At 40.6% G+C, this 27976-nt stretch overlaps 1 protein-coding gene across 1 annotated transcript in view; it reads left to right on the top strand.

Annotated features, from left to right (window-relative positions):
- The window catches only part of WDPCP (WD repeat containing planar cell polarity effector), a 380247-nt gene that overhangs the window by 214396 nt on the left and 137875 nt on the right, over window positions 1-27976 (top strand). Inside the window, exons 12-14 of the mRNA XM_069768696.1 lie at window positions 14044-14167; window positions 19023-19086; window positions 26000-26102. Coding sequence (XP_069624797.1) covers window positions 14044-14167; window positions 19023-19086; window positions 26000-26102 — 291 coding nt within the window. The remainder of the gene's footprint in view (window positions 1-14043; window positions 14168-19022; window positions 19087-25999; window positions 26103-27976) is intronic.

Raw genomic sequence — 27976 nt, 5'->3', positions numbered from 1 at the left:
CTGGGGGCTAAAAAATTATTTTTTGGGGAAAGTTTTTTTTTATTTTCACGGCTCTGCGTTACAAACTGTAGTGAAACACTTGGGGGTTCAAAGCTCTAACAACACATCTAGATGAGTTCCTTAGTGTGTCTAGTTTCCAAAATGGTGTCACTTGTGGGTTTTTTTTTACTGTTTAGGTACATTAGGGGCTCTGCAAACACAATGTGACACCTACAGACCATTCCATCTAAGTCTGCATTCCAAATGGAGCTCCTTCCCTTCCGAGCCCTCCCATGCGCCCAAACAGTGGTTCCCCCCCAATTATGGGGTATCAGCGCACTCAGGACAAATTGGACAACAAATTTTAGGGTCCAATTTCTCCTGTTACCCTCGGGAAAATACAAAACTGGGGGCTAAAAAATAATTTTTGTGGGCTCTGCATTATAAACTTCTGTGAAGCCCTTGGTGGGTCAAAGCGCTCACCACACATCTAGATAAGTTCCTTAGGGGGTCTACTTTCCAAAATGGTGTCACTTGTGGGGGGTTTCAATGTTTAGGCACATCAGTGGCTCTCCAAACGCAACATGGCGTCCCATCTCAATTCCTGTCAATTTTGCATTAAAAAGTCAAACGGCGCTCCTTCCCTTCCGAGCTCTCCCATGCGCCCAAACAGTGGTTTACCCTCACATATGGGGTATCAGCGTACTCAGGACAAATTGTACAACAACTTTTGGGGTCCAGTCTCTTCTCTTACCCTTGGGAAAATAAAATATTGGGGGCGAAAAGATAATTTTTGTGAAAAAATATTATTTTTTATTTTTACGGTTCTGCATTATAAACTTCTGTGAAGCACTTGGTGGGTCAAAGTGCTCACCACACCTCTAGATAAGTTCCTTAGGGGGTCTACTTTCCAAAATGGTGTCACTTGTGGGGGGGTTCAATGTTTAGGCACATCAGTGGCTCTCCAAACGCAACATGGCGTCCCATCTCAATTCCTGTCAATTTTGCATTAAAAAGTCAAACGGCGCTCCTTCGCTTCCGAGCTCTGTCATGCGCCCAAACAGTGGTTTACCCCCACATATGGGGTATTGGTGTACTCAGGACAAATTGTACAACAACTTTTGGGGTACATTTTCTCCTGTTACCCTTGGTAAAATAAAACAAATTGGAGCTGAAATAAATTTTGTGTGAAAAAAAGTTAAATGTTCATTTTTATTTAAACATTCCAAAAATTCCTGTGAAGCACCAGAAGGGTTAATAAACTTCTTGAATATGGTTTTGAGCACCTTGAGGGGTGTAGTTTTTAGAATGGTGTCACACTTGGGTATTTTCTATCATATAGACCCCTCAAAATGACTTCAAATGAGATGTGGTCCCTAAAAAAAAATGGTGTTGTAAAAATGAGAAATTGCTGGTCAACTTTTAACCCTTATAACTCCCTAACAAAAAAAAATTTTGGTTCCAAAATTGTGCTGATGTAAAGTAGACATGTGGGAAATGTTACTTATTAAGTATTTTGTGTGACATATCTCTGTGATTTAATTGCATAAAAATTCAAAGTTGGAAAATTGCGAAATTTTCATAATTTTCGCCAAATTTCCGTTTTTTTCACAAATAAACGCAGGTACTATCAAATAATTTTTACCACTATCATGAAGTACAATATGTCACGAGAAAACAATGTCAGAATCACTGGAATCCGTTGAAGCGTTCCAGAGTTATAACCTCATAAAGGGACAGTGGTCAGAATTGTAAAAATTGGCCCGGTCATTAACGTGCAAACCACCCTTGGGGGTAAAGGGGTTAATGTTATAGGCCCAGACCCTCAGGCTGCACTACTGACCAATTCTGATCACCGGTGCAGTGCAATAGCATTCATCAAATGAAACCGTTTGTAGACTTTGGGACTCTTCTACATTTTTACGTAATAAAACATACAGTGTTTTCATGGAGAGCTTGATTATTCAGATTACCATCTAATATCAGTCATCTTTGTCTTCACATAGCTTTTTTGTGCTCACGCAGCCAAGTATTATGTAATTTTCTCATAAGATGATCTAAAACTTTACAAGATGACCGAGACATCATCACGCCAGACAAAAATCAAAAAAAGAGGGTTTGTGCAGTATAAGCCTATAGTTTGTAACAAGAAGAAATCCTGTCTAATAAAATGCTAATTATGGTTTCCACAGTTTTCATGTTAATGGAGAAATTCGATGAGTAGATTTTTTTTTGAGTCTTTTGTTAAAAAAATAAATGAAATAAAGAATTTTCACATCACGCATACTCACTGCTCATGTTCCTAGTCTGCTTGGTACCTTGTTAGTCTCTACTTTTAGTTGCAGTGATGCCTTCCAGAATCAGGGACAGAAAACCGCGGCAGCCAAACAATGCATCAAAAATGCACACCAATGAAGATTTGTTTAATAAATCTGTGTATAAATGTATGTAGTGTAGGGTGAAGGTATTCATATACTCGCCTATTGCCTTGTTCTTTGGTATCTAGTGCCGTTCTTCTCCTCTTCTCAGTTACGTCACTGCTCCTCAAACTATCAGGATCAATCCATGCTTTATGCTTAAGCCGGAAGTCTCTTTTACAATGTAAGTCTATGAAGTCTCGTTCTGACACTTTATTGAATTACATTGTAAAAGCCATCCCTGGTCACATAGAGCGCAGCCATAATCTGCACAGTCTGCAGAGCGGTGACGTCACTGAGAAAAGGAGCAGAACGTTGCTGGATACCAGGGAAAGCAGCAGTAGGTCAGTATACTAACACGCTGACATTACAGTACATACATACAGTCATTTCCAAAAGTTTTGGCATCCTAGAAATTGTTCCAGAAAATGAAGTATTTATCCCAGGAAATTATTGCAATTACACATGTTTTGTTATACACATGTATATTTCCTTTGTGTGTATTTGAATAACACAATAAAACAGAGAAAAAAAAGGCAAATTGGGCATAATTTCACAAAAACAAAAGGCCAAACAAAATTGTTTACACCCTCAACTTGATAGTTTGCTACACACTATAACTACAATCAATCGTTGCCTATAACCATCAACAAGCTTCTTACACCCCTCAACTGGAATTTTGGACCACTCTTCTTTTGCAGACTGCTCCAGGTCTCTCATATTTGAAGGCTGCCTTCTCTGAACAACAATTTTAAGATCTGTCCACAGATGTTCAATAGGATTTAGATCTGGACTCATTGCTGCCACTTCAGAGCTCCAGCGCTTTGTTTCCATCGATTTCTGGATGCTTCTTGAAGTATGTCTAGGGTCATTGCCCTGCTGGAAAACCCATGACCAAGGATACAAACCCAGCTTTCTGACACTGGGCACTACATTGCGATCCAAAATCCTTTGGTAATCTTCAGATTTCATGATGCCTTGCATCACAGTCAAGGCACCAAGTGGCAGAAGCAGTAAAACAACCCCAAATCATCTTTGAACCTATACCATATTTGACTGTAGGCACTGTGTTCTTTTCTTTGTAGACCTCATTCCGTTTTCTGTATACAGTAGAACGATGTGCTTTACCAAAAATCTCTATCTTGTCTCATCTGTCCACAAGATGCTTTCCAAAAAGGATTTAGGCTTACTCGCATAAATTGCAATAATTTTCTGGGAGAAATACTTCATTTTCTGGAACAATTTCAAGGGAGCCAATACTTTTGGCCATGACTTCATGTACACAGATTTAGTAAAATAATCTTCATGGGAGTCTTTAGAGACTGGCAGAGTATCGGGCTGCATCAGAATGGGAGCAAGGATCGGTGAGGTGTGTATTTTTTTTTTATTTATTTTTTTTATTAAGCCTTTTGTGAAATTTTTTTAACTACGGGACAGTTTTTTAAAAAACTGGTTGTAATAACAATAATAATAATTTTATTTCTATAGCTCCCACATATTCTGCAGCACTTGGTTTTGCATTTATAAACTGGTCGTCTCATCACAAAATATCTCTTAAATGGCTAAGAGCTGCTTAGCAACACTTCTATAAATGATTTCCATAACCCCTGCTAATAGATTTAATTTTACTATAACAAGCACAAATGATCTGAAAGTCTTAAGTCCATAAAACAGTTTACCAGTGACCTTCTTTGTACCGAAACTAATATCTTTCATTGGCAAAAATTAGAAAGTAGAAAGATACAGATTGCACAATATTGCATTTCAATATTTCTTTAAAAATGTGACAAAATCCATATATTAAATATTTATTATGATAAAATGCAGCTTTGTGCTGATCCTAAAGTCAATAATCTTACAAGAAAAAATTGTATGTTGTGTACTGAGCTTATACAAAAGGGACAGCTAATAATGGAGCACTGCTGGGCACAGGAATATGGAGTTGTTAGCAGTCAATGTGAGGCGGGCTGGTTCAATGGCGCTAGGAGATCCAACAACATCGCATGCAGAGTTTAAAGTTAAGGCGGTAGTGAGATGTAAGTATCTTTAGAGTAGCTGCCAAGATAGTCACTCGCAGACTTGAAAGCGCTTCTATCAAAAATGACACGCAAGTCTGTTTTTCCTAGAGACTACAAGAAGACAAAAGCTGGAGATCCACTTGTATGAGCAATGGGATGTTTGTTTCTAGTTTTAGTAGTACTCATCTTGGTAGAAAAAAGATACAAACTAAGTGCTGGCATGCCTCATTCTTCATGTGTTCATGTTCCGTATACTGAGACTAGGGCAAGTACAAGCAGTAGATATGTACGAATGGCTCCGTAACTTATCATTGCCACTGGAGAAGTCATGATCGGCAGGTCCACCATTCTCTGTTTCACTTCAAATCAGCTTTATACACAAGGTTGATTTCAATGTAACACAACCAGTAAGGGCTCGTTTACACATGCGTATAATGGGTCCGTGTGCTGTCAGGGTGCACCACATACTGCACAAGGGGAGCTCATGAATCCATTGTAGTTTTACAGACCAGAATAATGCATGCAATGAATGAATGCTTCGGCGCCCATTCTCAATCGAGACAAGACTACAATTTGCAGCAGTGACTGGCCCAATTTTCAATGCGGCCGTCTGAACCCGACCTAACAGAGTAAAATTTTTCCCTGTAGGACATAGGGGTTAATTAGCAAAACATTTGGGCCCTAGACACTGCTCCTCTAAGTCTGACATTCATATACTGTATAAGGCTACTTTCACACTGGCGTTTTTTGCCAGACGTCGCAATGCGTCATTTATGGCAAAAAACGCATCCTGCAAAGTTGTTTGCAGGATGCGTTTTTGCCCCATAGATTAACATTAGCGACGCATTGCAACGCTTTGCCACACGTCGCAACCGTCATGCGCCGTGTTGTGGCGGACCGCCGGGAGCAAAAAACGTTACATGTAACGTTTTTTGCTCCTGACGGACCGCTTTTTCCGACCGCGCATGCGCGTCTGGAACTCCGCCCCACCTCCCCGCACCTCACAATGGGGCAGCGGATGCGCCAGAGAAATGCATCCGCTGCACCCGTTTCCGACGCTAGTGTGAAAGTAGCCTAACACCACATAAATATTGCAAAGTGTTCAGATATATCAGTGCAGTCCTTAAGGCTGGGTTCACACTGCGTTTATATGGCACGTTAGACGGACTACGTTACACCGCGGCATAAACGCGGTGTAACGTAGTCCGTTAACGCAGCCATTAATTCCTATGTCGGATGCATCGCTAGCGCACGCCCACAGTGGGCGTGCGCTAGGGATGTGCTGTAATTGAGTGACGGACCCTGAGACGTGGGCTGCAGCGTTTCCGGGTCCGTCACTGCTAGCGCAGATAGAGCTAGCAGATGCTCTATCTGCGCTAGCGTGCTGCCATACTGGCACTTGCGTTTACAGCAGCCCGTTACCGTATGTGTTGAACGGGCTGCTGTAAACGCAATGTGAACCCAGCTTTAGTTATTGCATCCCGCAGAAATGTCCGTGCCTGGTTGTTTTGGAGGGTGACATTAGTATCCTTCATGTTCTAGAGTAAATAAGGGGGTAAAAAATAAAACCTAAGTGGTCTTTAGTGGTCGTGAGGTCTAGTGTAGATAGGGGGTTGTTTCTTTGTTGCCTAGTGGCCTAGAGTATTGAAAATGGTAATGCCTACATTCCTATTGGACTAGAGTTAGTTAGTTAAGGGGTTTAATCTAGCATCTTTAATGGTCAAGGGTAGTTCAAGGAGAAGTGCCAACATCTAGGACACTGAATGGATAATTCTTTTATTCCTCAAGTTTAGGGCTGTACACCTAGTCTTCTTCCATGTTGGTCAAAGACAATGAAGAGTGTAATTCCAGAATCCCTGGTCATCTATGGCAGGGAAGGAGGTTAATGTCAGCAGTAGTGATGAGCGAACGTGCTCGAATAAGTTGTTATCTGAGCATGCTCGTGCTCGTATGCTAACCGAGTGTATTTGGTGTGCCTGAAAAATGTGTCTTAGTTCCCGCAGCTGCATGTCTCGCAGCTGTTTGACAGTTGCAACACATGCATGGATTGCCTGTTTGGTAGGTTATGCTCAGATAACACCTTATCTTAGCACATTCTCTCCTCACCTGTTAGCGGTATTAGTGGTCTAAATCACCAAATGGGTTAAAGGAGTTGTCCGGACTGACATTGATGACCTGTCTGTTGGAAATGTAATGGATATGAGATCAGTAGAGGTCCGACACCCAACACGCACACACACTGATCAGCTGACATCCGTTTCTGCAGTGGCCAGTTATAAACCTTGTACGAGGCAGAGCACAGCAGCTCCATACATTGCTTAATGGTTGCTTCCGAGTACTGTACTTTATCCCCCATTCACGTGAACTAATCGCACGGTGGCTCAGTGTTTAGCGTTATGGCTTTGTAGTGCTAGGATCCTGGTTTCAACTCCCACCAAGGACAAGATCTGTGTGTTCTCCCTGTGTGCATGGGTTTCCTCCTATACTGATAGGGAATATAGATTGTGAGCCTCAATGGGGACTGACTGTAATCTATGTAAAGCGTTGTGGAATATGATGGCGCTGTATAAGTGAGCATACTAAATAATACATAAATGAATTACTTTCTTGATGTTTATCAAATTAAGAAAACATTATATATAATTCACATATGTGAGGTCTGTACAAAATAATTTAAAATCTGTAATTGTTTTTACACAATGTGCATGTGGCTCCATTCTGATGGAGATAAAAGTTCCCTGTTCTGCTGATTGGTGTGGGATTCAGTGATCTGACCCCAACTAATCATGCAGATAATTTGTTTTCACTGGTAATCAGAGTATGAGTATCATGTATCTGGGTTCAAACCCTTGAGACTGTGCTTTGTGATTGGCTTCGCTGTCCCCTGAGCCACAGCACATACACCTTTTCTGTGGGTGTTTAGTTTCTGTTATCCTTTCTGCAGTCTTTTTGGGTAACGGGTGTTTTCATTTACCCGTTGGTGTGCCCTATCACCTTTCGAGTGCGGCTTTATATACTTTTCCCCTTCTGGTGATAGTCTCATTTTGATTTCCAGTGATACTGCTGTAGTTTAAGCCAGTCAGTGAAAGACCAGCTAGGGTTTATCGCTCTGCTGTTTATGTTCTTTACTCTGCACCTATGTTCTGTTTCTTTTTAGTAAGTAGGTGGCAGATTCTCTAACAGTACGTACTTAATCCTTTATTTTGTATTTTGTGGTTTGTTTTATGCACTCTGGCATCTTTATCTGTTTCAGCACACTTTCCCTTCTGTAGATAATTTGCACTGTGCTCTGCGCTCCGGTACTTTAGGAGGAACGTGAAGCACTCGACAGACTTTCGGGCAGAATAGGTCCGAGTTGCCATCATCTACTTTGTGGTTACTACTATCTCAGCTCATGCAGGAACCACTAGGGACTGTCGGGTCAGGTTCTCTAGCCTGTTCAGGAACCGGCAGGGTCAGTTGCAGTTTTTAGTGTATTACCTATTTTCCCGAGTGAGTTGCTACACTATCATAACAATCAGATACGTTTTTGCAAGCTTCTATGATTCTTTTGTGTTTTACTTCCTCACAGTTTTGAGTCTGTTTGCCGTCAAGGAATGAGAACTTTCTTGCTTACATTCAGATGCTGCGGTAACAGTGTTATAAAAAATATTTCAAGAAAACTCATTCACATGCTGTGGAGAAAATCCACAGTGTAAATTGACCATCACTGTGGATTTGAAACCCCAGCATGTCAATTTATTCTGCGTAGGTCACTGTGGATTTCACCCTGTGGATTTTGCCTCAAAAAATCTTCAGTGGATATGATACATGTGAACATAGCCTTATCATAGAATTAAATACTTCAATAGAAAAACCAAAAATACATACGGTAGATAAATTCAAGATAATTCAAGATTGTTTTCATACCATGTGCTCCAAGACTTTGTGCTACTCCCAGACATGATTATTTTACAATCTCGGCCAATATCTGTGGTTGATTTGCTACCATTGTGTATATATATTCCAGCATAATATTACAGATATGGCCAAAAGTATTGACACCCCTGCAATTCTGTTAGATAATACTCAGTTTCTTCCTGAAAATGATTGCAAACACAAATTCTTTGTTATTATTATCTTCATTTAATTTGTCTTAAATGAAAAAACATGAAAAGAATTGTTCTAAAGCCAAATTGGATATAATTCCACACCAAACATAAAAAAGGAGGCGGACAAAAGTATTGGCACTGTTCAAAAAAGCATGTGATGCTTCTCTAATTTGTGTAATTAACAGCACCTGTAACTTACCTGTGGCACCTAACAGGTGTTGGCAATAACTAAATCACACTTGCAGCCAGTTGACATGGATTAAAGTTGACTCAACCTCTGTCCTGTGTCCTTGTGTGTACCACATTGAGCATGGAGAAAAGAAAGAAGACCAAAGAACTGCCTGAGGACTTGAGAAACCAAATTGTGAGGAAGCATGAGCAATCTCAAGGCTACAAGTCCATCTCCAAAGACCTGGATGTTCCTGTGTCTACCGTGCGCAGTGTCATCAAGAAGTTTAAAGCCCATGGCACTGTGGCTAACCTCCCTAGATGTGGACAGAAAAGAAAAATTGACAAGAGATTTCAACGCAAGATTGTGCGGATGTTGGATAAAGAACCTCGACTAACATCCAAACAAGTTCAAACTGCCCTGCAGTCCGAGGGTACAACAGTGTCAACCCGTACTATCGGTCGGCGTCTGAATGAAAAGGGACTGTATGGTAGGAGACCCAGGAAGACCCCACTTCTTACCCCGAGACATAAAAAAGACAGGCTGGAGTTTGCCAAAACTTACCTGAAAAGGCCTAAAATGTTTGGAAGAATGTTCTCAGGTCAGATGAGACAAAAGTAGAGATTTTTGGGCAAAAGCATCAACATAAAGTTTACAGGAGAAAAAAAGAGGCATTTAAAGAAAAGAACACGAAGAGTGGTGGTGGTGGGAGACTCACTACTGAGAGGCACAGAAGCAGCCATCTGCAGACCGGACATAACTGCAAGAGAAGTATGCTGCCTTCCAGGTGCGATGATCAAGGATGTGACCGATAGGATACCAAAGCTCTTCAGCTCCAAGGACGTCCACCCATTTCTTCTGATACATGTTGGCACCAATGACACGGCAAGGAAAGACCTACCGACAATCTGCAAAGACTTTGAAGAGTTGGATAAGAAAGTAAAGGAACTGGATGCACAGGTAGTTTTTTCTTCTATCCTTCCAGTAGACGGGCATGGCACCAGGAGATGGAACAGGATCCTTGATGCAAACAACTGGCTAAGACGATGGTGCAGACAACAAGGATTCGGATTCCTGGACCACGGTGTGAATTACTGGTACGATGGACTCCTCGCCAGAGATGGACTACACCTCAACAAACCTGGGAAACACACATTCGCCAGAAGACTCGCTACACTCATCAGGAGGGCGTTAAACTAGAAGAAGAGGGGACGGGAAGAAAAACATTAGACTTGAACAAAGAAGACCCAGGAAAACATACTCAGATGGGAGGTAAGAACATTTCTAAAGCAATCCACAGCGAGGAGATTGGAACAAAACAAAATCCTCTAAACTGCATGCTCGCAAACGCCAGAAGCCTGACAAACAAGATGGAAGAACTAGAAGCAGAAATATCTACAGGTAACTTTGACATAGTGGGAATAACCGAGACATGGTTAGATGAAAGCTATGACTGGGCAGTTAACTTACATGGTTACAGTCTGTTTAGAAAGGATCGTAAAAATCGGAGAGGAGGAGGGGTTTGTCTCTATGTAAAGTCTTGTCTAAAGTCCACTTTAAGGGAGGATATTAGCGAAGGAAATGAGTATGTCGAGTCCATATGGGTCGAAATTCATGGAGGGAAAAATGGTAACAAAATTCTCATTGGGGTCTGTTACAAACCCCCAAATATAACAGAAACCATGGAAAGTCTACTTCTAAAGCAGATAGATGAAGCTGCAACCCATAATGAGGTCCTGGTTATGGGGGACTTTAACTACCCGGATATTAACTGGGAAAGTGAAACCTGTGAAACCCATAAAGGCAACAGGTTTCTGCTAATAACCAAGAAAAATTATCTTTCACAATTGGTGCAGAATCCAACCAGAGGAGCAGCACTTTTAGACCTAATACTATCTAATAGACCTGACAGAATAACAAATCTGCAGGTGGTTGGGCATCTAGGAAATAGCGACCACAATATTGTACAGTTTCACCTGTCTTTCACTAGGGGCACTTGTCAGGGAGTCACAAAAACACTGAACTTTAGGAAGGCAAAGTTTGACCAGCTTAGAGATGCCCTTAATCTGGTAGACTGGGACAATATCCTCAGAAATAAGAATACAGATAATAAATGGGAAATGTTTAAGAACATCCTAAATAGGCAGTGTAAGCGGTTTATACCTTGTGGGAATAAAAGGACTAGAAATAGGAAAAACCCAATGTGGCTAAACAAAGAAGTAAGACAGGCAATTAACAGTAAAAAGAAAGCATTTGCACTACTAAAGCAGGATGGCACCATTGAAGCTCTAAAAAACTATAGGGAGAAAAATACTTTATCTAAAAAACTAATTAAAGCTGCCAAAAAGGAAACAGAGAAGCACATTGCTAAGGAGAGTAAAACTAATCCCAAACTGTTCTTCAACTATATCAATAGTAAAAGAATAAAAACTGAAAATGTAGGCCCCTTAAAAAATAGTGAGGAAAGAATGGTTGTAGATGACGAGGAAAAAGCTAACATATTAAACACCTTCTTCTCCACGGTATTCACGGTGGAAAATGAAATGCTAGGTGAAATCCCAAGAAACAATGAAAACCCTATATTAAGGGTCACCAATCTAACCCAAGAAGAGGTGCGAAATCGGCTAAATAAGATTAAAATAGATAAATCTCCGGGTCCGGATGGCATACACCCACGAGTACTAAGGGAACTAAGTAATGTAATAGATAAACCATTGTTTCTTATTTTTAGGGACTCTATAGCGACAGGATCTGTTCCGCAGGACTGGCGCATAGCAAATGTGGTGCCAATATTCAAAAAGGGCTCTAAAAGTGAACCTGGAAATTATAGGCCAGTAAGTCTAACCTCTATTGTTGGTAAAATATTTGAAGGGTTTCTGAGGGATGTTATTCTGGATTATCTCAATGAGAATAACTGTTTAACTCCATATCAGCATGGGTTTATGAGAAATCGCTCCTGTCAAACCAATCTAATCAGTTTTTATGAAGAGGTAAGCTATAGGCTGGACCACGGTGAGTCATTGGACGTGGTATATCTCGATTTTTCCAAAGCGTTTGATACCGTGCCGCACAAGAGGTTGGTACACAAAATGAGAATGCTTGGTCTGGGGGAAAATGTGTGTAAATGGGTTAGTAACTGGCTTAGTGATAGAAAGCAGAGGGTGGTTATAAATGGTATAGTCTCTAACTGGGTCACTGTGACCAGTGGGGTACCGCAGGGGTCAGTATTGGGACCTGTTCTCTTCAACATATTCATTAATGATCTGGTAGAAGGTTTACACAGTAAAATATCGATATTTGCAGATGATACAAAACTATGTAAAGCAGTTAATACAAGAGAAGATAGTATTCTGCTACAGATGGATCTGGATAAGTTGGAAACTTGGGCTGAAAGGTGGCAGATGAGGTTTAACAATGATAAATGTAAGGTTATACACATGGGAAGAAGGAAGCAATATCACCATTACACACTGAATGGGAAACCACTGGGTAAATCTGACAGGGAGAAGGACTTGGGGATCCTAGTTAATGATAAACTTACCTGGAGCAGCCAGTGCCAGGCAGCAGCTGCCAAGGCAAACAGGATCATGGGGTGCATTAAAAGAGGTCTGGATACACATGATGAGAGCATTATACTGCCTCTGTACAAATCCCTAGTTAGACCGCACATGGAGTACTGTGTCCAGTTTTGGGCACCGGTGCTCATGAAGGATATAATGGAACTAGAGAGAGTACAAAGGAGGGCAACAAAATTAATAAAGGGGATGGGAGAACTACAATACCCAGATAGATTAGCGAAATTAGGATTATTTAGTCTAGAAAAAAGACGACTGAGGGGCGATCTAATAACCATGTATAAGTATATAAGGGGACAATACAAATATCTCGCTGAGGATCTGTTTATACCAAGGAAGGTGACGGGCACAAGGGGGCATTCTTTGCGTCTGGAGGAGAGAAGGTTTTTCCACCAACATAGAAGAGGATTCTTTACTGTTAGGGCAGTGAGAATCTGGAATTGCTTGCCTGAGGAGGTGGTGATGGCGAACTCAGTCGAGGGGTTCAAGAGAGGCCTGGATGTCTTCCTGGAGCAGAACAATATTGTATCATACAATTATTAGGTTCTGTAGAAGGACGTAGATCTGGGGATTTATTATGATGGAATATAGGCTGAACTGGATGGACAAATGTCTTTTTTCGGCCTTACTAACTATGTTACTATGTAACACGGTCCCTACAGTCAAACATGGTGGAGGTTCCCTCATGTTTTGGGGTTGCTTTGCTGCCTCTGGCACTGGACTGCTTGACCGTGTGCATGGCATTATGAAGTCTGAAGACTACCAACAAATTTTGCAGCATAATGTAGGGCCCAGTGTGAGAAAGCTGGGTCTCCCTCAGAGGTCATGGGTCTTCCAGCAGGACAATGACCCAAAACACACTTCAAAAAGCACTAGAAAATGGTTTGAGAGAAAGCACTGGAGACTTCTAAGGTGGCCAGCAATGAGTCCAGACCTGAATCCCATAGAACACCTGTGGAGAGATCTAAAAATGGCAGTTTGGAGAAGGCATCCTTCAAATATCTGGGACCTGGAGCAGTTTGCCAAAGAAGAATGGTCTAAAATTCCAGCAGAGCATTGTAAGAAACTCATTGATGGTTACCGGAAGCGGTTGGTCGCAGTTATTTTGGCTAAAGGTTGTGCAACCAAGTATTAGGCTGAGGGTGCCAATACTTTTGTCTGGCCCATTTTTGGAGTTTTGTGTTAAATGATCAATGTTTTGCTTCATTCTCTTTTGTGTTTTTTCATTTAAGACAAATTAAATTAAGATAATAATACCAAATAATTTGTGTTTGCAATCATTTTCAGGAAGAAAATGAGTATTATCTGACAGAATTGCAGGGGTGTCAATACTTTTGGCCATGACTGTATGGCTGACATCCAACCAACGCATGCAGCAAACGGCTGTGTCAACCTTTGGCCAGCAATGAGTGCAGTAAGGCGTTATCTGAAAACTCATTCATTCTTTTGCCCATTGAAGACAGGCATGGCCACATGAGTTAGTGCAGCGTGTGAACGCTGCCTTATTCTCTCAAAATCAACATATTCTTTTTGCCTTATGGAGCCTATCTGTTAGGTGCTGACCGCCAGTGGAATAGCCAAAACTGGGAAAAAAACATTATTCGCCCTGGTGCTCAATTTCTGGATTAAGACAGTTTAAATATTCTTATTTTTTTCTGATTTGTGCTGGGGAGAGGGGACGTCTTACATTTGTGATGGAAGTGTTTTCCTAAATTCTCCAGCCTATGTTGCAGGTCTGATTTGTATGAATTAAAGTATTAATCTCTAAATTCCTGGCATTTCTTATAAACACAGCTCAATTGGAGGCCTGCCTTGGTACCTTCTATTCACCAACCTGCCCTCTCCTGGACACCATCATAATGGAGTATCGAGACCCAATCAGTAGATACGCCCGGAGATTTTTCCACCATCTTTTGAGGTAAGAAATATTGCTGGAGTAAGTCACCAAGTTGTACATTTCATTATTCTGACATTTTTTCTTAGAGCCAATTTGATGCATGGGCGCAATTGTCATAGAGTTCTCAAGCCTTGAAGCCATGGAGGTGACGCTAGGTTCTCACCAGCCGAGTGTCGCCACTGATGGCTACTGTTTACACAGTACAAGCCACAGTCTTCACTCACATTTTTCACCCTCCTGCCTTTTCTGCCACAGTAAGAAAATGAGCCTAAATTTGCATAGGAGAATATCTTATTGTATGAAGCAATCATTTCTGCCAAGGCCGATCAGTCATGTCATAGGAAACAAAATAATTCATGTATTTTGGGCTTAAAATCGTTGTAGTAATAGGGTTTCATTATAAATGTTGGACTATTTGGATTCTACAGCTTCTGTGTCCGTCGGTACATAGACTGCAGAGTGAATTAGTTGTTGGAGGCTACGTTGCAGATGCAGGCAAAATATTGTAGCATGCTTTGTCAGTGGGGTCCATCAGATGCCACTGATGGATGTCAGAGTTTCAGATTTTCCCTTAATTCAGTTGCCTTGATTCTATGATGGAACATAATAATGGAGTTAGGAATATCTAGTGTGAGCAAACCCTTGACTGCAGGACCCTGGTCCATCGGCCACTTCAGTAGTCCCTGGACCCCTGTAAAACTCTCTGTGAATCTTCTCCTAATTGCCATCATCCCTGGCGCCTCTTCTGATTAGTAGGCCCAACTCTACGCCATATTTGTGTCACCCTGCACGAAGACTACAAATCAGAAAAGGCGCCGACGATGCCGACAGCTAGGGGATCTCCCATCTGGTGGGCAACAGACTACTGATGCCTCCTTTGGGCCAAGGTCCTACCAATCGATTCATTCATCTCTATTGTTAAGCTTTCATTTAAAAAAAATTCTGCAGCTTCTATGTAACATAGTGCATATCTGGTTGCAGAATTAGTTATTTCATTAATTTTTAGTAAGTAAATATGCTTACAATACGCATGTCATCGTAAATTTGTTTACCGTAAATGATATCTATAACTTTGAATGTAATCCCTTGTCATGTACAGCACCATGGAATAAATGGTGCTATATAAATAAATAATAATAATAATTATGATAATAAGCTAAATGATGGTTGGTTGCCAATGCTATATATTTTTGAGGTTTTTTTTTTTTTGTAGCATTGCTGTTTTGGGCCATGAATAATTATCTTCTATCTGTACCATAACATCCACCATGAAGTGGCTATCACGTTCTGTGGGTACTGTTAATTTATTATCACCATGAGATGTGGAGGCTGGTAGTCTGCCAACTTCTGGTCAAGGTTCAGTCAGCCCATTTGATAATATAAATTATTCTGACATGCATGTGTAATCATGTGATTATTTCCTAAATGAGAAATGTTTCGATAGTAAATGTGATTTTTCACGTTTCTTCCACCACAGTGTAAGATTGTCGTGGTGTCTATATTTCACAACGAAGATAAATAATTAGATTCAAATCAGAAGAAAAGTCTATGTGTAATTGGTGCCAATGTGCTTCTTGTCTCGCAAGAACAAAAAGTTTCTACAGTGAAAGTTATTAATAACTATGTAAACGCGAGGAACAGTAATATCAATAGCCTACAGCAACCTAGGCCTAAGAATGATTTCATTTAGCTGATTAAAGTCACTTTATGGGATCTCCCTTATACTAATCTGATTAATATCTCTGGTAATTGCTTCAAACCGTTTTTGAAAATGAAAAGTTGCATTAATTGACTTGCACTACATCGTTTAATGGTAAACATAATATACTCCACCAACAAACACGCATAATATACTAACTAGAGAATATGTCACCAGAAATTATTTGTAATTAATTAATTGAAAATTATATACACAGTGTGAACGATAGTGATGGTGGACACATCGTTTAATGGCACTGATATAGAATCCATAGATATCTCACATGAGCTTGTAAAGTTTACTTTATTATGTGTCTATATTTTCTATTTTGTGGACTTGGCCTTATGCTAGGAATGTATCATTGATTTGAATTTTAGTCTAATTAAAGTTCAGGTTTGTTTTTTTTAAATGTTTTAGGCCATAATGGTCCATCCTTTATTGCATAGTTCTAATTATAGTTGCCAGACAACTATTCCCTCCGGCCTCTTCATGCACATATTTGCTCAATGTGGAATAGCATGTCTGTGTTCTAAGAAGGGAGTAATAATAACGTTATCTGTCATTATATTCATCACTCACTAGTGAAACAGAGTTAGCTCTGCTGACTCTGCCACAGTCTACACAGCAAAGTTGAAAAGTGATAAGGCGAAACCAGGAGTTCTCTGCATTTTGTATGTTTTCAAGTGAAAATAGCTGACAACTGGAGTATTTCAGGGCTTTTTAGATGTGTTTATAGAAAAAACTGGAATGACAAAAAACCCAATAGGGTCTTATCTGGATTACTAAGAAAAGAGTAAAGGTACCGTCACACATAGCGACGCTGCAGCGATACCGACAACGATCCGGATCGCTGCAGCGTCGCTGTTTGGTCGCTGGAGAGCTGTCACACAGACAGCTCTCCAGCGACCAACGATCCCGAGGTCCCCGGTAACCAGGGTAAACATCGGGTTACTAAGCGCAGGGCCGCGCTTAGTAACCCGATGTTTACCCTGGTTACCATCCTAAAAAGTAAAAAAACAAACACTACATACTTACCTTCTGCTGTCTGTCCTCGGCGCTCTGCTTCTCTGGTCTGGCTGTGAGCGCCGGGCAGCCAGAAAGCAGAGCGGTGAAGTCACCGCTCTGCTTTCCGGCTGACCGACGCTCACAGCCAGAGCAGGAGGAGAGCAGAGCACAGCGCTGGAGGACAGACAGCGGTAGGTAAGTATGTAGTGTTTGTTTTTTTACTTTTAGGATGGTAACCAGGGTAAACATCGGGTTACTAAGCGCGGCCCTGCGCTTAGTTACCCGATGTTCACCCTGGTTACCAGCGAAGACATCGCTGAATCGGTGTCACACGCCGATTCAGCGATGTCTACGGGGAGTCCAGCGACGAAATAAAGTTCTGGACTTTCTTCCCCGACTAGCGATCTCCCAGCAGGGGCCTGATCGCTGCTGCCTGTCACACTGGACGATATCGCTAGCGAGGACGCTGCAACGTCACGGATCGCTAGCGATATTGTCTAGTGTGACAGTACCTTAAGATGAGATTTGCTTACCTGCGGAGGTTGTGAAAGTCACAACCCCTTTGTTCACTTTTAAGCAAAGACAATGTGTTGTTTTGTTCCTAAATCATTGTTGTTTGTCCTGATGAAGAGATGTGATCACCTCGAAACTCGTTGACAAAACCGCATCCATACCGCATCTGGTCTCCTATTGTATTTTGTATCCCTGGCAGCGCGGGTTTTATATCCACTTCCATCTCCAAGTTTGACAGGTTTTTAGATTTAATCACATGAATTTTGTTATAGGTCATTAGAAAAAACAACACTGAACTTTTCACCCTGATACCACTTGGGGCCAAAAGATGAATTCATCAACTGTCTCTGTTACGCTGAGCGTACCAAATTCAATTTATTACATCTGAGAGATAACTAGTCTTGGCTGTCTCCATATGATTTCTTCACAAGTTCAGTGTGTTCTTCCTTCTGCTTTTCTGCCACCATGCCCCGGTATCTACTCATTGAACCCTTCATTTTCTTAAATTTTCCATTGTGCCTCTGTCGCCACAGTTGAAGTGAGCACTTTGTGTCCTTCAACTTATAAAATGGCAGAGCATGGGAACCCCCTGAAGAGCAAAGTCATTTTACATGCCCTTAAAAGAGGTCCAGCTCTGTCCTGTGTGCAAAGATCGTATTGTTCAGAACATTACTAAAGGTAACATCTTCCAGACCCGCACCAATGCCACATGGATGTACTTTACAGTTCTTACTATGTATTCATGTATAAAGAACAGAATCTCAAATACAGATACCATCATAGAAAATCGGGATTAATGCGACCCATATATGTGGGTACTACCCTGCGGAGCTCCCAAACACTATTAGATCCTGTGGCTTGTGCGCATGTCTCCGGCACGGATATTGCCGCGACGTCACTTCCGTCTTTCTGTGACGTTTTTGGCTCAGTGACGTCATCGGGGATTTCCCCGTGAGCTGCATAGCCATTTTGACGCCGGGTTTGATGTAACACGCAGTGTCGGTTTGACCGGCCACATGCGCCTCCAATCACAAAGGATCTTGGACTATTTAGAGAAGACAAAGGGGATAGTTTTACTATCTTGGCCCCCGAGGAAGCCATAGCGAAACGCGCGTCGGGGCGCGAGGCTGCAGAAGGACACTAACATGGGTAAGACCGTTTTTTAATACATATGACCCCTCAGTGCTGTAGGTAGAGAGTTCTCTATAAAAGGTCACTGACCGAAGTACAGGGAGAATTCTCCAGGGTATTGTAATAGTATCTCCTGCCAGGACACTTAGGATGTGGTCATCCCTATATTTTTGATGCACTAGGCACTTTAGTCTCATTTGAAACCTTGATTGGGGATATTACTGATGATTGTACATTATGTATACCCATGTCTTTTGTCTTATCTGCAGCTACTTTACATCTTGACATCTGTGGACTTATTTGAATAGCTCTGTTTGTATATGAATAATTTAGTGATGGCTGTTTTTATCTGCTTGTTTAATTAAAGAATACAATTTTATTCTAAGAAACTTGTTTGTGGTGGTGTATATGCTCCATATGTTGGTGATTTATTTATTCAGGTATGGTGCTAGAATAGAATACGCCAGGTCTTATTTATGAAGATTAGACCTTTTCAGCGATTTTTTTTTTTTTCTCCTTTTTTTCCAGACATCAGCGATTTGAAAAGGCTTTTCTGCTTGCTGTAGATATCGGTGCTCGAGATCTGTTCATGGTAAGTTGTATGTTAATGGTATTGTTATATTGACTTATTTTATCAATATGAGGGGTTTTTTTTTATATTTTTTTAAAAGGAAGAAAACTGACTATACACGTGCTTCTTACAAAATTAGAATATCATCAAAAAGTAAATTTACTTCAGTTCTTCAATACAAAAAGTGAAAGTCATATGTTATATAGAGCCATTACAAACAGAGTTATCTATTTCAAGTGTTTATTTCTGTTATTGTTGATGATTATGGCTTACAGCCAATGATAACCCAAAAGTCATTATCTCAGTAAATTAGAATAATAAGCAAAAAACATCTGCAAAGGCTTCCTAAGCGTTTAAAAAGGTCCCTTAGTCTGTTTCAGTAGGCTCCACAATCATGGGGAAGACTGCTGACTTGACAGATGTACAGAAGACAGTCATTGACACACTCCACAAGGAGGGTAAGCCACAAAAGGTCATTGCTACAGAAGCTGGCTGTTCACAGAGTGCTGTATCCAAGCGTATTAATGGAAAGTTGAGTGTAAGGAAAAAGTGTGGTAGAAAAAGGTGCACAAGCAACCGGAATAACCACAGCCTTCAAGGGATTGTTTAGAAAAGGCCACTCAATAATTTGGGTGAGATTCACAAGGAGTGGACTGCTGCTGAGCCACTTATGACCAATAGACAACTCCAGAAGCATCTTACCTGGGCCAAGGAGAAAAAGATCTGGACTGTTGCTCAGTGGTCCACTGTGTTGTTTTCAGATGAAAGTCCATTTTGCATTTAATTTGGAAATCAAGGTCCCAGAGTCTGGAGAAAGAGTGGAGAGGCCACAATCCAAGCTGCTTGAGGTCTAGAGTGAATTTCCCACAATCAGTGATGATTTGGGGAGCCATGTCATCTGCTGGTGTAGGTCCACTGTGTTTTATCAAGACCAAAGTCAGCACAGATAATGACTTTTGGGTTTACATTGGCTTTATGCCATAATCATCAACATTAACAGAAATAAACACTTGAAATAGATCACTCTGTTTGTAATGACTATATAATATATGAGTTTCACTTTTTGTATTAAAGAACTGAAATAAATTAACTTTTTGATGATATTCTGATTTTGTGAGAAGCACCTGTAATTCTTTCTTCCCTGTATCAACATTTCAGTTCAGGAAACAGCTGAGCTAAACAATAGCTAACCAGACACCTATCTGAGATCAGACCTGTTTCAGTGTTTCAGACATCATAAGTGTATAAACAGGTACATAGAAAGAATATACATTCAACTTACCATATATACTCGAGTTTAAGCCGAGTTTTTCAGCACATTTTTTTGTGATGAAAACACCCCCCTCGGCTTATGCGTACATTCAGCATTATATGGGGCACATTTTCTATGGAGCATCTTATGGGGCCCATCATAAACTTTATGGAGCATTATATGGGGTGTATTTTGTATGGAGCATTATATGGGGCTCCTGATTCAATTTGGATATTCAAAAATACTTAACCTACTGATACCTCAATTAATTTTACTTTTATTGGTATCTATTTTTATTTTTGAAATTTACCAGTAGCTGCTGCATTTCTCACCCTTGGCTTATACTCGAGTCATTAAGTTTTCCCAGTTTTTGTGGCAAAATTAGGGGGGTCGGCTTATACTCGAGTATATATGGTAATTTAAACTTAAATTTATTTATTGGTATTTTATGTGATATACCAACACAAATTTTCTCTCCAAAACTTTTTGGGGGAAATGGGGGATACGTTTTATAATTTAAATGTAGCTTATGAGGAGGCTGCGGCGGTGGTAGAGCTGGATTACAGGAGGCAGGGTCCCTTCCTAAGGAGACCAGTGGCGGCAGTAGCGGTGCAATTGTGCGGGTCTGTTTTCGGTGGTGAGGCAGAGTGCATTGCTTTCCCGACTGCCCTTTTCCCGACTGGCCACTGAATGCCCAGCCGAAATCTCAATCTGTGCAAGCGCCGCCACCAACAGCCATTTCCCTGAAGCCCATGGCTGAGATGCCAGTCTGCGCATACGCCGCCTCCATCGGCCTATGCCTTCAGGAAAATGGACGCCAGGAAAGCAATGCATTCCACTCTGCCTTTCCGCCGACACCCAACATTGTACCACTGGGGCACCCACTTCTTCCACCCAGGGCCTGCAGCATTCCTCCACTTCTGCCACCGACCGCTTCCTGAGGAATAGAACAAGGCCTCCTGTGACCCTGCTCCACCGCCGCCACCCCCAAAGGAAATGATACATGGTTTTCTAATTATTTTAAAAATATAAATCTGAAAATTGTGACTAACATTTGTATTCAGCCACCATGAGTCAATACTTTATAAGACCACCTTTCACTTCAATTACTATTGCAGGTCTTTTGGGGATGTCTCTACCAGCTTTGAAAATATAGAGCCTGACATTTTTGCCCACTCTTGTTTGCAAAATAGCTCTAGCTCAGTGAGATTGGATGGAGGTGTCTGTGAACAGTAATTTTCAAGTCTTGCCAGATTCTCAATGGGGTTTAGGTCTGGACTGTGACTGGGCCATTCACACACATGAATATGCTTTGATCTAAAGCATCCATTGTAGCTCTGTCAGTATGTTTAGTGTTTAGGGTTGTTGTCCTGCTAGAAGGTGAACCTGCACCGCAGTCTCAAGTTATTTACAGCCCAGGGTTTTCTTCAGGATTGCCCTGTATTTAACCCTATCCATCTTCCTTTCAACTCTGACCACTTTCCATCTCTCTACTGAAGAAAAGCATCCCCACACAATGATTCTGCCATAGTCATGTTTGGCGGTGGGGATGGTGTTTTCAGGATGATGTGCAGCATTAATTTTCCATCACACTTAGTGTTTTGCATTTAAACCAAAAAGTTGTACTTTGGTCTCATCTGAACAGATCACCTTTTTCTACATGCTAGCTGTGTCCCCTACACTGCTTTTTGCAAACAGGTTTGCTTTCATAAATAGCTTTTTTCTTGCCACTGTGTTATCAAGGCCATATTTGTTAATTATATGACCAATAGTTGTCCTGTGGACAGATTCTCCCACCTGAGGTGTGGATCTCTGCAGATCCTCCAGAGTGACCATGAACTTCTTGGCTTATTCTCTGCTTCCTTGGGATGTCAGTTTAGGTGGAAAGCCATGTTTTGGTAGGTTTACAGTTGTGCCATACTCCTTCCATTTTTGGATGATGGATTGAACAATGCTCTGTGAGATGAGATTAGAACTTGGGCTTTTTTTATAACCTAACCCTGCCTTACTCTTCTCCACAACTTTATACTTGACTTGTCTAGTGTGTTCCTTGTTTTTGATGATGCTGTTTGATCCCTAATAGTCTTAAATAAACCTCTGAGGTCTTCAGAGAACAGCTGTAGATATATTGAGAATAAATTACACACATAATTACTAGTTATGTGACTTCTGGAGGCAATTGGTCACTCAGGATTTTATTTAGAGTTGTCAGACTACAGGGTGCTGAATGTAAATGTTGGAACAATTTTCAGATTTATACTTTTCAAATAATTAGAAAACCATGTATCATTTAATTTACACTTCAAAAATAATTGCAACTTTGTGTTGGCATGTCACATAAAATCACAATAAAATACATTTAGGTTTGTGGGTATAATGTGAAAAAATGTGGAAAAGTTCATGGGGCATAAATACCTTTTAAGGCACTGTTTAAAAATGGTTAATGGAATGTAATAAGTATAAGAAAACATTAAAAAAAGTGTTACAAAAATAGCAGACTATTAAAGGGAAGAAAAAATCCATCTTGTCCTGCAGTGCTACGTATCGCTATCATACTGCATGGGCCCCACTCACATCACCTGTGATATTCCAGGAGCCCTGATCCATACTGACAAACCCACATAAGTATATTTTTGCCTGGTATATGTCAGAATACTTTTTGTTTTTGTGTTTTTTATAAGTGCCAATATTAGCGCCAATATTTTCTATAACTTTACAGTTAGTAAAGTGTTGTTAGTAAAGTGTTGCAGAAAATATTGGCGCTATATAAAAAAAAAAATTATGTTATTATTAGGATTTATTTTTCTTTTTGCTGTGGGATTCGATGGCAGACATGTGAGCTGTATAGGAATACTGTTGCTTGGGTTTGGGGCATATATTTGGCAACTCCCAGCTTTATGTGATTATCGAATATAGTTTATTACCAGGGTGCATTTTTTTGATAATTCCTTTATACATCTCATGTCAGAGTGCTGGATACATTTATTGGAAATGTTAAATGATGCTGGCAATAAACTCCAGGGTTAAATTACAGAGTGTAGGATATTCTGTCTTCCCCAAAACTGCACACCAGTTGATGAATATGTCAAACGCTACCAACAACCCCTGCTTTGCCGCACTTTCCTCCATATTATGGTAGTGCTGAATTCATCCAAGGGGTTTTCAAGGTTCAGAATATTGATTTAATTTCCTTAGGAGCGGCCACCAATGTCTGATTGACGATGGTCCGATTCTCGAAGTTTCCACTCCTAGCTATTTGAAGGGTGCTATGCGAGCAGAGCAGAAGGGGTTGCTGTTCTTGCAGAGTATCTCAGCCCTTTAAAAAAGCTGATGATGATGAGACTGGGCCCAAACTATCGGATATTAACGGCTGTGGCTATTCTGACACTGGAAAACACCTTTAAAAGTTTGTAAGTTGCCGGTTTAGATGTAACTAATTGTTGTACTAATGTATGCTCATATTTAATTTTGGTAAAAAAATTGTATGTTCACTTCTTAGAAACTCTTTCCCCCTGTGGCAATCTTTATAGATGCCTGTCTCTGTCCTTGGGATTTCGACGGCGCCTAGTGTGTCTTGTACATCACCATTAACGTGACATATTATGAACTCGTTTGCCCTTACATTATAGAGGGATAATGATGCAACATGGACTTCTAGACGTTTTACATTTCATCCCTCCCACTAAATTAGCTTCAAAAGTCAAATTATCCACGTCTTTAGTGGCTTTTCACAAAGCACTACGTGAGGTTTTTGTTTCAGAAGACCCTTATCCACAATATCCCAGGGAGGTCAGGTAGTCACAGCCAATGCAGCCATTGCTTCTTTCCCAGCATGTTCCCGCTCCACATCTAATTGTATGCATGGCTACATAACAATGGGAAGAAAACCTTTAGGGAACCTTTTCACGGATGTGTTTGCTGAAATCTTTAACATAATGAACATAAGTACTCTTTAATGATCTAATAATCCTTAGGCTGTGTGCACACGTTCAGGATTTTTCGCGGGTTTTTTTCCACGTTTTTTCACTATAAAAACGCTTTAAACCGCATACATTTGCATCCCATCATTTATAATGCATTACTCAATTTTTGTGCATATGTTACGTTTGTTCCCGTGAAAAAAAAACGCATTGTGGTAAAAAACACAGCATGTTCATTAATTTGCAGATTTGTTGCGGATTTCCCACTATATTATTGCATTGGGAACCTCTGGAAAAAAATGCAAAAAATCCGCAAAAAAAAAACGGGAAAAAAAACGCATGCGGATTTCTTGCAGGAAATGTCCGGTTTTGTTCAGTAAATTTCTGCAAGGAATTCTGACGTGTGCACATAGCCTTAGGGATCCTATAGGGTAACCTGACCATTGAGAACGATCCGATGAGTTGATCCAAAATAACGTTACTTTAGTGGGTTAGAAAAAGAGTCAATAGAACCAAACTAATTTCTCTAATTACAGTAGTAATTATTCTTTTTTATCTCTGTACAGTATTTTTTTTCTTGTTTTAACAGGTTATTCTCAAAATGAACTGTACATGTGCATTATGAGAGCCTTGATGATGTGCGCAATTACTAATCGACCTGGAATATTACATTAGTAATGTACCTACCGTGTAGGGTCACGTTCACACGGCAGCATTTATTTCCACTTGCAGAAAGCTGACTTTGATTTCTGCCTAGGATGCGCATTTTTGCCATTTAGTATGGCTAATCTCTGGCTTTCCTGTACAACATCCTCAGAGTTCACAGAACAGGCAAAAATCTGCATCGAAATTTTCCGTAGCATGTGACTTGGATTGACAAAATGGGGACTGTCGTCAGTTTTGTTGCCAATTTCTGGGCAGAACCTATTTCCAAATCTGTGTCTGATCTGACACGCGTGAATAGATCCTTATACAGAAGATATGGTTATTGTAGAACCGTGTTCGCATTTCTGGCATCCTGAATTTCACAGTTTGCAGTATGGATGAATCCGTTGACCAGTGTTTGACATCTACAAGACATACTTCCAATACTATCCAGCAAACATGTTGTGCTCCTAAAAATCTTTTTCCCAAATTGCCCAATATTGGGGTGAAAAAGTGTAAGAAGAATTCTTGGTGCCATCTAGGAGTCTGCTGAATTCCATCTCTAAAAGGGGCAATTTGATAATAGGAATATAATTGCTGTATATTTCCCTTTGCGTCACTGGTGATAAATCTGTTGTTTCTACGGTTAAATAAATTGGGTTCCTTTATTTAAGCAGTTTTGCGTTATTAAATATCTCCCAGCAATTCCATTACATTCCCATTGGACCTCAATTAAAGGCCTGAGATGGTCTAAATTTGGATAGCATATAACGTATATTCAAAGGTGTCTTTGTCAAAAATTACAGACTCCAGCAGTTGACTTTTCAAAGGCATAGGTTGGTCAGAAAGTGCAGCATAAGCTGGCAAGTAAAATATATGCTTTTTACTTCGTGAAATGTGTTTGATTGCCTGGCTGGAGATAAGGCGTGCGTAAGATGATACATTTGCATCGCGGAAGAATGAAAATTGAGAAAATTAAAACTTAACTGTGGGTTCATCAGTCCTGTCTATGTTCTGTGATCTGGGCAATAAAAGATTCTTTTTCTTTGAAATTCTTCTTTGTTGTGCGCCCAAGATTCATTTTAGATTAATCTTTTATTTTGCTTTATTTCCAAAGGACATCCATTACCTTGCACTAGATAAGGGTGAATGGGCACTAGCTAAAGTGGCAAAGAAAAAGGCTGAGGAAATAGATGCAGAATCAATAAACGCTGGAGTTGGTAAGAATTAATGCTATTTAAAAAGATTCTCTTTTTTTTTTCTTTTTTCTTTTTTTTTTTTGAATCCATACTTTTTCTGTACTGCCGCAATGTTACATATGTGGGGGGTTATTGGTTAGTTTCTAGGGAAAAAGAATTAGAGGAGATAAGCTTCAAATACCACCTGCCGATCCCGGACTTCACATAGAACAGATTCACTGTTAATAACAAATGAAAAGAGTTGGCGGTAAACCGACTACAGTCATATTCCTACCTACATTAGGTTGGCATAATCTAGTTTGCAAAATTGTGCTCATTTAGGCTCTTTTCACACTGCGTCAGGAAAACTCTCAATGTATAAATTTATCGGAAACTGGTAACGGATTAAATATGGATGTATTAATCACCCGTGGGATTTCATATACCTCGCGGTATACTTGTGTTTTGTTTTTTACTTCATTCCACTTTATGGAATAGTTCATTCTGCTACGCTATTCCATACAGTAAAATGACAGATTCCAATAGAGGCCATAGTGGCTTCACTTGTATGAATGGGGCTTTATGGATGCCATTTCCATATGTATCAGGATCTCGCTAAATTCATATGTGTTATGCACGCATGTTGGGAACATGGGTATAAAGTATCTAACTGTGAAAAAAATGCACAAACACCACCCGGTTCCAGTACAGATTATAGTATCAAGTAACGCAGGCCCTAGTGGCTCCAGCGCGACCTGGATAAACCCTGACTGTAAAACTAGAGAAGACAACTCGGACGTGGTTCCCTGAAAGGCCTTCGAGTGTATCTTGTAGCTAATATTACAGTGCTCCCCAACTCCGGTCCTCAAGAGCCACCAACAGGTTTTGTTTAAAGGATTTCCTTAGTATTGCACAGGTGATGGAGTTCTTGCCTTTCCAGGTAATGCACTGATCACCTGGGCAATACTAAGGAAATCCTGAATACGTGACCTGTTGGTGGCTCTTGAGTGTCGGAGTTGGGGAACACTGCCCTAAGCAATCGATGGGGAGTACAGCATAAGAAATATACCCCAGGAGTACACTTATGTGACTGGCCTAGATACTCAGAAGTAGAACTAGAACTCCAAGCATAATCCACCAAAGACTATCACCAGCAGAGAAGACCAGCAGGGAGAAGGTTTTAATAGTAGCACCTGTAGTGTGATAGGACAGGTTAGATGACAAATCAAAAACACCTGCTGTGTGAAAGGAATGGACAAAGGCAAAAGGTAATCAGCACCTAGAAACTGATAGAGCCTGCTGTGGCTCAGCAGAGATGCCAACAACGGCACAGGACCACCAGATTGAATCCCGAGGCATGGCACTATGGTGGACATACACTGCTATTGCCGTGTGACTGATAGCCTTGCCTGGACTGCAATAAAGAGTTGACGGAGCTGGAGAATGAAGAATGGAAAGCAGGGGCGCTACCTGTACGATGACTTTAATGTGATCTACACCATAATAGTGAATCTAACTTGAAAATTCTGCAGGACATTAATAAGCCTTATCTTCAGCGAGGGTCGTTGGCTATAAGATGGCCGTCTACATTCTAATTTGTCCTGTGCATGTGATGATCATACATAACGGTGGCTCATTACAGGACAGATCTGTGATAACTAATGTAATGAGCCATGTACCGCGCATTCATCACATGACCAGGACTGATTTTTATTTGTTGGAAGTAAACCATGATGCCCACTATTGATTACCTTTATGCAGAGACTTTGAAAGCCATGAGGAAATTACACTGAAAATATGCACAGTGGATGTAAAATGTCTACACTCCCGGATATCAAATGCCAGGTTTTTGTCATGTAAAAACAAAACGTACCGAGAATAATAATTTCAGAACTTTTTCTACCTTTAAAGGGTAG

The sequence above is a fragment of the Ranitomeya imitator genome, chromosome 5 (assembly GCF_032444005.1).
Source record: "Ranitomeya imitator isolate aRanImi1 chromosome 5, aRanImi1.pri, whole genome shotgun sequence".
Taxonomy (NCBI): Eukaryota; Metazoa; Chordata; class Amphibia; order Anura; family Dendrobatidae; genus Ranitomeya; species Ranitomeya imitator.
Note: the sequence above shows the minus strand (reverse complement) of the source record. Positions and strands in the feature narration are given on the sequence as shown.